Source organism: Vulpes vulpes, chromosome 14 (assembly GCF_048418805.1).
Source record: "Vulpes vulpes isolate BD-2025 chromosome 14, VulVul3, whole genome shotgun sequence".
Lineage (NCBI taxonomy): Eukaryota > Metazoa > Chordata > Mammalia > Carnivora > Canidae > Vulpes > Vulpes vulpes.
In genome coordinates this window covers 7,505,917-7,518,449 of record NC_132793.1, presented here as the reverse complement: position 1 = coordinate 7,518,449, position 12,533 = coordinate 7,505,917, and the positions used below count along the sequence as shown (strand labels likewise).

General features: G+C 39.6%; 1 protein-coding gene across 2 annotated transcripts in view; it reads left to right on the top strand.

The window, feature by feature from the left end:
* Positions 1-12,533, top strand: part of DOK5 (docking protein 5) — a 152,738-nt gene that overhangs the window by 67,711 nt on the left and 72,494 nt on the right. For both annotated transcript variants that reach the window (XM_026014692.2, XM_072735544.1), the window contains exon 2: positions 1,908-2,015. In XM_026014692.2, coding sequence (XP_025870477.1) covers positions 1,908-2,015 — 108 coding nt within the window. The remainder of the gene's footprint in view (positions 1-1,907; positions 2,016-12,533) is intronic.

Here is a 12,533-nt window from a genome sequence, read left to right as displayed (position 1 = left end):
AAAAAACCTCCACTTTCTCATGTCATTAGAAATTCCTTCTGAAATTTGTTTCAAATAATATACCTATAGATAGATAACATATATATTATTGGTGTAGCATAATTTAATATATATATTTTGTATACTATTCATATTACATTTTTAATAAAATGATTGCCAAATTATCTTGAAGATGCATACATCTATATTGTATTATATATCATATTACATACAACATACTTACTCTATGTAATAGAAGTACTATCATTAACTTTGTCCTTATTGTTGAGGTTTTAGTAATTTCCATTTATCATCATTATAAATAATAACCCTAGAATGATCTTATACATTTAGCAACATGGGACACAAATCTTACCCTCTATATTCAGAGCACAACTTCAACATGGAGTGGATTTCATGTTCTTTTTTACCACCTCAAACAAAATGATTAATGAATGTTTAGTTTAGTGAGTGAGAAGAGAAAAACAGAATCTATTCAGACAAGTAGTAGCAAATCTGAATTCTCCTCATCCACTTGCCAGTTACTAATAAAGTTGTAGAAGGCATTTTAAATTGAGTATGGTTTGAATGGCCACATGTTTTATGTGGACTTTTTTGTTTCTTCTTACTAGCTCAGAGGTTCTTAAACTTTATAGTGCATAAAATTTATTTATGGGTTGACTATACAAAACCACATAAATATGGTATTTAGAAGGTGATTTAAGGATCAGGGAGGTAATTGTGATTGAATAGTTACCCACCTGTCTGCACTTGAATTCAGAATTCCTCTTTCAATGTTGGGCTGCATTTGGCCTTTGTCTTTAGGATAGATTCTTATTCTTTGAAGGTTCTTCATATTTGTTGTCAGACAGCCATTAGAGGTCACCAGCAGAGTATGAGTGCCACTCAGAACTATGCTATCAGTGAATATTATCATTAATAAAAATCCTTATTAATTTTTATGTTAAAACATCTCATTTTGCTTTTGGAGAACATTGTTTTCCATTTACTCATTAGCTCTTTGCACTTTCCTCTCTTTGGCATGATTAATGTTTTAGTGTCTAGTTTGTATTGGTTCTTCCAATCAGGGTAGCTTTGGTTACTCGGATCAGAACTCCCCTCAGCCTTGCTCAACTAAGAGTGATGATGATGGCGGTGGATTCCTAGGGACAGAGATGATTTCCATGAAAACCAGGAGAAGTGAGCAACAGAAAGATGACAAAGAACTAAAATGTCTCTTCTGCACGGAGTAGAAATTATCTAGTTCTCTGTACCAGGTTCCACTGCCTAATTATTAGACATGTGACTCAACATGGTCGCCAATCTTAGTTTATGACCTGCCGGTGTTGACCTCTCAACTCAGCCTGCGCTCAGTCTGAAACTAATCTTTGAGTCTCTGGGTTAGATTTTATGAGGGGGAATGTGATTGGTCTTGATCGGTCATCTATTAGCTGGTCTAGTGTCTGGCCCAATCCTTGGCCCTCAGTTATTAGGAATGTCAGGTGACACGTAGGGGCTGTCTCTTTCTAGGGCCGTCAGTGAAATCTTCAGCATATATCAGGCCCATAGTTTCTATATTTATTTCCATTTGAAATGAGAGCATGTGCCACAGATGCCTGCATTATTTGTACTGATTTGGGATTTTTATCTCTGGAAATTTTTCTGAAATGTTGCTACTGATAACTGTTATTGAAAAGTTAAGAAATTTGCCTTCAAATATTCATTTTCATTTGAGTCTAGTAATTGAATGACATAATATGCCAGTTGTGGGAACAATTTTGGGTTTTAAAATTTTATTTTCCCGAAGTAGCATCATGCTTATGGCGTATGAATACTTTACAGGTGAAAACATCAAAAAGAAAACATTTAAATGCAAATGTCAGTAATATCTGAGTCAGTGATGCTGAACTCTTTGTATTTCCTTCCAGATATATCAGCGATGCTGGCTAGTATTCAAGAAAGCTTCAAGCAAAGGTCCAAAAAGACTGGAGAAATTTTCTGACGAACGTGCTGCATATTTTAGGTGTTATCATAAGGTAAAACTTGATTGTTGTGGCTTTCTAGAAATCTGTTCGCAAATAGGTAATCTGAGTTCATTGAATCTGAGAACTTGTCTAGATAATTTAACAAAAGTACAAATAATACTTTTTCCAAGGACAAAACATCTCTAAATTACTGTTCGTTAGTTGTTTAAAATAATTGACTAGTATAATATTACTCTTCTGTCTTCCTACTATTTGTTGTTGTTGTTTTTCCAGTCTCTCCTGTAGAATTTACCATGTTCTTTTTAAATTTTCAATTTGCATAGTAAACCCAACTCCCAACATTGAAGCCCCGTGGGAGTCATGTTTAGGTCTCCAGGTATATAGCTTATCCAACACCTGATGCAGGTTTAGATTCTCATTCGGTGCTTGGAATGTGGGGTAAGAAGGTGGGGAAATACCTCGAAAGCTGGTGAATGGTGGTGGAGGAGAAAGTGCCACTTATTAGTTTATTTTTTTTAAGCGTGATGACCAAATTTAATTCAGACTTGCAGTTTGAATAGTGGTAGTCAGCTTTCCTCACTAAAAATAGTAATTGTGTGTTAAAATGCATCCTTGGGGAGTAGAAAATGAAGGAAAATACTAGGCATACTTGGATTTACAAATTAGACATGTCTTTCCCTCCACAGGGCAATGTTTTTCATGGCTCTTTTTAATGGGCAGCCTATGTCTTTTCTCTTTTCATGAAAATATGTAAAAATGCATGGTTAACTTCTTTTTTCCCCCAGGTGCTAGTTATTTCCATATTGGGAAAATGCTATGCTTGTCTAGGGAGGAATTAGGTTTATTTTTATGATAGAACATTTTAATTGTTTTGGTTTTCTATCTTGAGATTCTTAGCTTTATTTGGTGGGATTTTATCAGGAGTGGGGCTATTTGCCCTTTAAAATTTTATGTGAAGCCAGTAGATTCATTAGCATAGAAATTTGGCTCCATGATAGAAAGTGAATAATCTTTCCTTTTTATGCAAATTCTCCACAGGTGGTGACTTTACAACATCTTATTAAGGGCCGATGTTGACACCTTGGTTTATCCAATAATGAAAAGCAATAGGGCAGGCTGTATTCCTTTGCAATTCAGAGAAATAAAACATATGCTGTGCTTTATAGGAACATCTGCACATACATAAAGGAAGAAAAAGCACAAAGCAACACTTGGAGATAACTAGGGAAGGGAGTCAAGAGTAGTATCTTCCATGTGTTCTATTTCCCCACTATCTTATAACAAAGTTCCATATTCTGAGGTCAGCCTCATTCCCAGCCTACCTTCTCCATATGGGAGAACCCAAGGAAATCTCTTTCTGAGCCTAGAATTTTCTCCACCATTTATCTTCCAGGTGCATGATTTCCACTATTTGGATAAGAGTGACCTCAGGCAAGAGTTGTTGAGTTGCAAATCTATTACTTAGGGGCAGTGATCCATGAAGCCAGTGATAGCACACCTTTGAACCCTTGCAAATAATCTTCACCAATCTCAGTATTTCTATAACACTGGAAACTACTGGCATCCAGACATTTTGGCATGTATTATATCTCAATTTTCCCTCAAGTACCAGTACCTTCCCTAGTAATAAGATGGTGAACAATGGTGCAGGAATGGCTTGCTTCAAAATGCCCGAGGGGATGTTTGGTTTACCTATAGGACAAAGGGAGAAGCTTTTCTCCCTGTTTCTCTTCTTTTTTTTTTTTAATATTTTTTTATTTATGAGAATCACAGAGAGAGAGAGAGGCAGAGACACAGGCAGAGGGAGAAGCAGGCTCCATGCACTGGGAGCCGGACGTGGGATTCGATCCCGGGTCTCCAGGATCGCGCCCTGGGCCAAAGGCAGGCGCCAAACCGCTGCACCACCCAGGGATCCCCCTGTTTCTCTTCTTTAACTGATTGATATTGATGCCATCAAATCCTGGTGACCACATTTCCTACTATGATTGACCATTTTCTTCACTGTTCTTCATTGCCTTCTCATTATAAACAAGGCTTCATCCCCTCTTCATCTAAAGGCCAGAAGTTGTGGTTATGCATTAGCTCTTCTCTTGAGAACCTCAGCCAGTCTGTAACTTTACAGTTCACCATCTGCCCTCATGTGGTGGCACGTTTTTGTCACCCCAAAACTCGTGTGGTGAAAACTAACCCCAAGTGATGAAAACTAACCTCCAAATGATGACATTTGGCGATGGGGCCTTTGGGACGTGGTTAGGTCATGAGGGTGAAGCCCTCATGATTGGAATTAGTGCTCTTATGAAAGAGACCCCAGGAAGCTCCATGTGAAGACACAGCCTCTGTCTTCTCTGTGAACCGAGAAGTGGGACCTCTCCAAACACTGAATCTGCCAGTGCCTCTACCTTGGGCTTCCCAGCCTCTAGAAATGTGAGAAACAAATTTCTGTTGTTTATAAGTCACCTGATCTGTGGCAATTTGTTACAGCACTCAGATGGACTAAGACACCATCAGACTCTTGTCCTGTTGAGTCATTGTGAGTGACTGCTAATATTGATTGGTCCTTTCTTGTTTTGGTAGAGTTCCAGATGGAGCCTAGAAACACCCGATTCCTCGCAATCCCCTATAGCTAATATAGAAAAATAAAGAAATGGGCAGTGTTTTGCTTATAGACCTTCCCATACCTAAGAGAAGAAAGAAGACAAGTGAGGAATACTTTATAGGGATTCCCCAAATCCAGGCTGTCAGCAAGCAGTGTTGGCTCTGTGTTCAACATGCATAGACTCCAGACATTCTTACGACCCCTGTTGCTGCCATGGTGGTCCAAGCCACTCAGCTGCCTAATGCCTGGCCCTTTACAGTCTATTCAAAACCCTTACATCACATCATGGTACACTGTGCAAAACCCCCAGCCAGGTCTTTATAATGGCCTACACAGTCACATGATTCGACCCCTTGTCCCCCATAACATCATCTGCTCAGTTTCCCCACCCCACATTAGTGTGCTGCCGGCACCCAGCGCTCTTTTCTTTCCTGAGAGCATTGTGTGTGTTTTTTCCTTTTCTGGAATGCTCTTTCCACAAATCTCCATGTACCTCATTTCCCTGCATTGTTCAGATCAATGCTCAAGTCCTCCTCTAAGACAGGCTGTTCCTTGATCTCTTTGGCACACCTTGCCCATCTCTATTTTTCTCTCCAGCACTTATCACTACATGTATATATTTATTTAGTTCTTTCTTACTGTCTTCCCCACAACCACCATAAAATAAGGTCCACAAGAGCAAGTTTTGGGATTATTTGTCTGATGGTAAGGGGACGGCATGGTTTACTCTTCGTTATCATTGCCTAATACATAGTAGACATTTTTTAAAAACTATTGAGAATCAATGAGTATTATCAATAGATGAGATAGAGTACGTACAGATGGCTTTGTGTCATACTTTTATTTAGCTTAGCAAAAGAAATCTGTACTTGAGACACCTGAAACCAGGAAAAGGAATCTTGATTTGGAAGATAGGAGGTGGATAGTGATGGGTCAGAAAAAAGCCAGGGTTGGGAAGTTTTCAGAGGATAGAATCCAGTGTAAAACCAAAGTGGATTGTAATGATCCTCCCTAAATGTGAGCCAAGTAAAGGAAGATTAAGAACAAACTTGTCCTATTTCAGACTTCTACCTGCTGGCTTTGGAATTTGGTATGTAAATCTTTGGGGACTGTGGTAAGCCACATTCTCTTTCATCTATAATAATCATTAACCAAAGTTCAAAGCATTAGAATGGAAGAATTATCTACATTAAGCCTTCAAGCTCTTGATGCGTTCCTGTAGCCATTCATCCTCCCTACTCTCTCAGATCTGATACATTCAGTATTAATCTCTTGGGGGCATATAAAAAGCCAGAAGAACTCTGCGATATGCATTTTTTATCTAAATGCTGTGTAATTTATGAATCTTGATAATAAAATACTGAGGTTATAAGTAGCACACCGTGACCAGATTGCAGAATTTATTCGAATATAAATAAAGCAATTTCTGAAAGAAATGAGGAACTGTCCATTGTGCTATTTGATCAGTACAGAGATGGTGTGGCATATGTAGCCACATCCCTCCTGGAGGAGATCTGTAGCATTTATGAGAGCACAGCGCCTCTTTCGTTTCATTCTTAGAGATATTATTAAGAAAAAAAAGCTACTTATGCATATCTGATTCTTATTAGAGGTTTTATTTTTATTTATTTATTTTTTTTTATTATTAGAGGTTTTAAAACAGGAAATTGACTACAGAATTTTAAAGCATGGTGCCTTCCTCACCGAAAATGTAGCTAAGGATGATCTCATGAAAAAAAAATTGGAAAATAAATACATGAATAATGCACACACAGAGCAATTCATTTTTCATTTCTTTACCTCTTCCAAGAAGTTCCCCTCAAGCACCACAGCTGTCAGAGATGGCTGTGAAATTGATTAACTGTAATTGCAACAATATTAATACTCCAGTGACTTTAAATATAGTTCCCGACCTTCTTGTTAAAGGCAAGTTCACTGTTTTCATTCAGGAAATCAAAGTTGCTCACCCCAACCAGAAGGGGTTGAGCGTTTCTATGAATAATTTTACTTTTTCAAGATGAATAACAATTGGAAGGCAACCTAAGTGAGAAGGAAGACCATCTACTGTTTTTGAGACTGAGGCCAATGGTGGAGTGGGAAGTAGGCCAGACCCAGATTTGGGAAACCTGCTTCCTAATCCTGGCTTTGCCAACATACATGTATGATAGGTTGCTTAACCTCTGTGTAAGGGTGACCTCTGTTAAAAGATAAGCTGAGGTATATTGAACATTCTAAGAGTTTATTTGAGCAAACATTGATTCAAATCATGCAGCACCAAACTGGAAGTGATAGGGAGTCCCCCACCAAAAGGGTTGGGGAGGGACTTTTATAGAAATGGAGGAAGAGGGATCCCTGGGTGGCTCAGCGGTTTAACGCCTGCCTTCAGCCCAGGGCGTGGCCCTGGAGTCTCAGGATCAAGTCCCACATCAGGCTTCCTGCATGGAGCCTGCTTCTCCCTCTGCCTGTGTCTCTGCCTCTGTCTCTGTCTCTCATGAATAAAAAAATAAAAAAAACTAAATTTAAAAAAAAAAAAAAGAAATGGAGGAAGCAAAGTAAGGCAGTTATTGACTGGCTATGGTTTAAAACCTAGTTGGGTGTGATTGGTCATCCTTAGCATGTTGACTTCATAACCTTGTGGCATGTACGGGCTCAGGGTTTGGTTTGCTTCCATAGGCTCTCAGGGCATTACAGCCACATCAGTCTAATGGTCTCCTTGTTTAATGAATGTAACACCAAGGCAAGTCACATCATGGCTTCTCCATCATCACACATAGCTGAGCCTGCAGGGTTCAATTCACTTTGGGCCAGAAGGACAGTTCCAATGGATTCATTAATAGAGTGTTTCCCAAAATGTATGGCAGAGAGTCTAGAAGAGGAGAGTTCCAGGAGGACCAGCGTTCTGTGGTCGAAGAAATTTGGGAGCTGTAACATATCACCCATTCCTGGGATTGATATTTTTTTTTCTTTTTTTTTTTTTTCATTCCTGGGATTTATAATCCGCTATAGTTTATCAGAGGCTCTGAGGAGGCCTACATTTAGGACACCTGAGTAACTTTGAGTCTGCATCTCCAAAACCGATTGGGCCATGAGCTGCCTTTTTTTTTTTTTTTTTAATCATATGTTCCATGAAACAATTAAATTTAATTCTAAGGAATACAGTTTTGGATATGCTGCTTATGTGTGTCACCTTGTTTATGAAATGTCCACTTGGCTTGTTGTTATTTCAACAGTGAGCATCTGAGGATGGTCATTCTTACTTCACCAAAATCATATCATTGACTTGTGTATCAATGGTTATGTGTTTGTGAATGTATCAGAAACATGGGAGACCCTCTCACTGCAAAGAGTAATCACCATTATTATTTTTGCCAAAGAGTTACTTGTTCTGTCATTCTGTCCTTCCTAAGTCAGTAGGACACTCTCCATCTCCCAAGCCCAATGTCAGATTTTGTTCTTGGTTTCTGCAAAAGTAGGATTCCAGGTTCCTCAGAGTAAGGTAACATCCTAAAAATTATTTCTCTGGAATTTCCACCAGCTTATTACTTGTGTGTCTCTGTGTGTTAATGTTTTCTGTACTAATGACTCATTCTTGTCTACTCAGCTTCTCCCTCTTCTAAAATATTTCCTCTTGTTATGTGGCTGTCTATAATACATCTTTTCAAAACCTTACTGTATGTAGTAGCTTCTTTTTTTAAAGATTTTATTTATTTATTAATGGGAGACACAGAGCGAGGCAGAGACACAGGCAGAGGGAGAAGCAGGCTCCCTGCAGGGAGCCCAATGTGGGTCTCGAACCCAGGACCCCAGGATCATGACCTGAGTGAAGGGGTTAACTGTGATACTCAAACCACATTTTCCTGTTTTAAGTACTCGAGGAGGTAAAAGTATGCATCGGTGTGCCAGAGGCTCCTGAAATATGTTCAAAATTGAATTAACTGTCTTTCCTACCCAAGCCTGGTTCCTTTTTGGAGTTCTGTGTCTCAGTGTAAGGCCCTGGTATCCATTCTATTGTCAAGTCAGAAGCCAAGGAATTGTCCTAGATTCACCCTCTTCCTTATCCTCTCTCCTGTCTAGTCCATCATTGCGTCTGCTCATACTCTTGCTCTTGCATGGACATCCTTCCCTGGTCCATGTGGCAGACATTAATTGATCCCTCAAAGTCTCTACTATGCCTTTACCTCCCTGTGACTCTTCCTGACCTACTCCGAGTTAGCCTGTCTTCTGGGCCCCTTCTACTTGGATGCACCAGTCATATTGAAATTAGTGATTTGTTTTCATGCTGTGCTGGTGGCAGACTGTGTCTGATTGGCGCTGACCCCTTAATCATAGACTTTCTTCCTTGATGGTGGATGGCTAATTTTTAGCCGAACACAAGGCTACCCAAAGAAAAGACCTCTGTGTAGTGAAGTATGGCCACATGAACACATCCTAGCCTGAGTGTAAGCAGAAAAGGTAATATGTCCTTAATCTCTTTCTCTTTCTTGCTGATTAGAATATAGGTGTTAGCCATCTTTGGCCCACCATATGGAAAAGACCATGGGTTGAGGATGGGAAACAACATGTCCCATAAAAATGTAGAGGGAGATGTTGGGGCCTGGTCTGTGCTCTCTGACACCATGTGTCCATGTCGGGTTCAGGCTACAGTAACAAAATATCATAGACAGGTGACTCCTACAATGGGAATTCACTTCTCATGGTTCTGGAGGTTGTAAGCCAAGATCAGGGTGCCAGCATGGTCAGATTCTGGTGAAGGCCCTTTTCTGCATTTCATATTGCCAGCTCCTTGGGGTATCCGCAGTGGTGGAAAGGGTGAGAGAGCTCTCTGGATTCTCTTTTATAAAAGTAATGATTCCACTCAGGAGGGCTCCACTTTTCTGTTGGAATCACTTCTAATACTATCACATTGGGCATTGAGTTTCAACCTATGAATTTTGGAGGAACACAGATAGATACTCAGCTTACAGTGCCACAGAATGCCAGGTCAGCCCTAGACTATCTCTTTCTCTCATGGGAGAGGAATAATTTCTATCATATTCGAACCTCCTAATCCTGAATTCTCTCTCCTGTGCAGCAGAGAACTGATAGAGTTTACCCTAACTGGTGGCGACAATAGAATACATTTTCCTCATTGTCTAATGCACTCTAGGTATGGAACTCTGCTACAACAAAGAGGATCGCACTATGATCCTCTCTGTTGGATTGTGATGTTCTGGAAGGTGGGAACTGTACTTTATTTATCTTTGTGTGTCCTTGGGCCCCAGCATGGCGTCTGGCACAGTGGCTGCTTTGGATCCCAGGGACACTTAGGGTGCCCAGGAAATGATTTGTGGGCCTAGTTACAATCGTACCGCAAAGTGGAAATGTGAGGACACCTTTTGATATATGGAGAATAAAAAGAGCTGTGTGAGAATCTTGCCAAATTCTCGGTCATTGGAACTTACTGCTTGCTTTTGTCCTACTATTAATAAAGACAACTCTGTGGCAGCTGTACAGATATTCAAATTTTTAAAATCTATATAAAATACACATTAAAAAAATCAAATGATATTGAAGGGCTTATGATAAAAATTAACTTTTGCTTGCTCTCCCCTCCAATTGTGGATCATGTCTCTCCCCTCCAATTGTGGGCTGAATTATGTATGTTTACATCCTAACATTTGGTGCCTGTGAATACGGCCTTCATTGGAAGTAGGGTTTTTGTAGACGTCATCAATCTAGGGTGAGGTCACTGGGTTTGGTGTTCTGGTAAGAAAAGACGCAGACACACGGGAAAGACAGGGGCTGTGGAATGCCACAGCCACAAACCAGGGGATGCCAGGGATTGTGGGCCACTGCCAGAAGCTAGGGGAGAAGCATACAATGGATTCTCCCTCAGAGCCTTCAGTAGAAACCACCCTGCTGACATCGTGATTTTGGGCTTAAACCTGCAGAGAAAAGACCTTTCTGTTGTTTAAGACGCCCAATTTGTGATGCTTTGTTATGGCGGCCCTAGGAAACCCGTACACCCCAGACCTAATCATCACCTTCTTTCATGTGCTTTCATTTTCTTGGTAGTTGTTTCTGTGATTCTAAATGATATGTTTATATCTCTCTTATTTTACCAACCTCTGACCCATCTTAGGAAGTTAATGATGTGGCTCATTTATACAATCCCTCACCAACTCTTTCCTTTTCCTTATGAATGTTGGTGATTATATTATTTTAAAGAACTGTCCTACTGATTATATGTATAGCATTGAATAACATACTTAAGCGTCTATACCTTTCTCCGTCCATGTTAGGAACTATTTCTTGACAAATAGCGTCATATGATAAAAGTACTGTTGCCTTTAGCCTTTACTTGTCTCTGCTCCAAATCGTCAGGTTTTCTTTGCTCTCATATTATCCGGCTCCATATTCTTGCTGCCTTGTAGAAATCGGAGCCCGCTGTTGTCATGCATTCCACTCTTTCAAGAGAACCTAGAAATGCACTTTTTTTTTTTTTTTTTGGTGAGAACTTCTAATGTTTAAGTATATTTTTAAAACATAGCATAGACCAAACCAAACCTCTCTCTAGGTTGCACTGGCTCATAGGCTCTGCCTCCCAACCTTCTTTTTAATCCCTGAGCTACCTCTTGAACAAGAGTAGAAGGAGAAAGTGAGAATCTTGCAGGCGTCCACATGCGACCCTAAACTTAGTAGGTGGACTATTTTAGCATGTATAAACCACAAACACAACTGTCATAATACTTGATTTGTGATGAACCTAGCATCTCATTTTCTTTCAGTTATTTATATTAGGCATGCATGTGTATATGCGTGCATCGTGATGAAAAACATCGCCAGCACCTCAGCTACAGTAAGATTTTCATCAGAGCTACACACACTTGTCACAGCGTACTATTTTAGTCGAAAACACCCATTGAAACTGTAAAGACAGATTTATTCTGGATGCCTCTTCTACAAGAGTAGAGGAAGGACACAGAGAACCAAATCAAAGAGAAGGAATAAGTTTATCAGGTAGTACAACCGTGCTCGATTCAAGGTTGAAGGTGGTGTCAATCCAAATTGTAATACTTACCATGGTATGTGTCCTGGGCATTGGGTCATGTATCATTTGTTGAGTTGTAAAACCAGCTGGTTTTAAAGCTATATCTCTAAAGGAAACTTTTTTTGAGGCTTCCCATCACCCTTAGTATCGTATCTAAACTCATTGCCATTACCACAGATTAAGGCTTTGAGTGATTCTGTTCCAACACACATCTCAGACTATCCCAGGCCACTCCACCATCGTGCTGTACTTGTTCTGCCTCTGGACCTTTGCACCTGCTGTAACTTTGGTCTGCAAAGCCTTTCCCCATAGTTTCTTCTCTTACTTTAGAATTAACTCAAATATTTTTGCCTCAAAAAGGCCTTGCTTGGACCCTCTGTGCAAGTCTAAATCACATTTCTTATTAAATTCGTAACACTTATCACTATTGAAAGTAGGTCATTCATTTATTTCTATACTTGTTTACTATTGGTTAACAGTAAGCCCTTGAAGGCCAGGGATTCTGGGTTGTGCCCTTAGCATCTTTATCAGCATAGGGAATATAATAAGCGTTCATTAAATGTTGGTTGAATTTGTGGTGGAAGGGAGAGTAGTACCCCCATGGGTTTTGGGACAAAAAGTCTGTTCACCACATTTAAATTGTCTCTTAAGTTCCTAAACTACAAATTGGGAAAAAGATAGTGAGACTGGCCTCACGAGTTTTTTTTTTTTTTTTAAATAATGTAAATGGCACTTTATACTTTGTAAGCCCTTTGGAATAAATTATAAATAATTTTTAAAAAATACATGTGCTTTTGGACAATATCATTTCAGCTAGAGGTTTTCCTTTGATCATTGTAATTGATATTTATGGAGGGCTTACTTTGTCCCAAAAGGCACTGAACAAAATACTTCTGATATGTTAGTTAAATTCCACAGCAGTTACACGACACAGTATTATTCC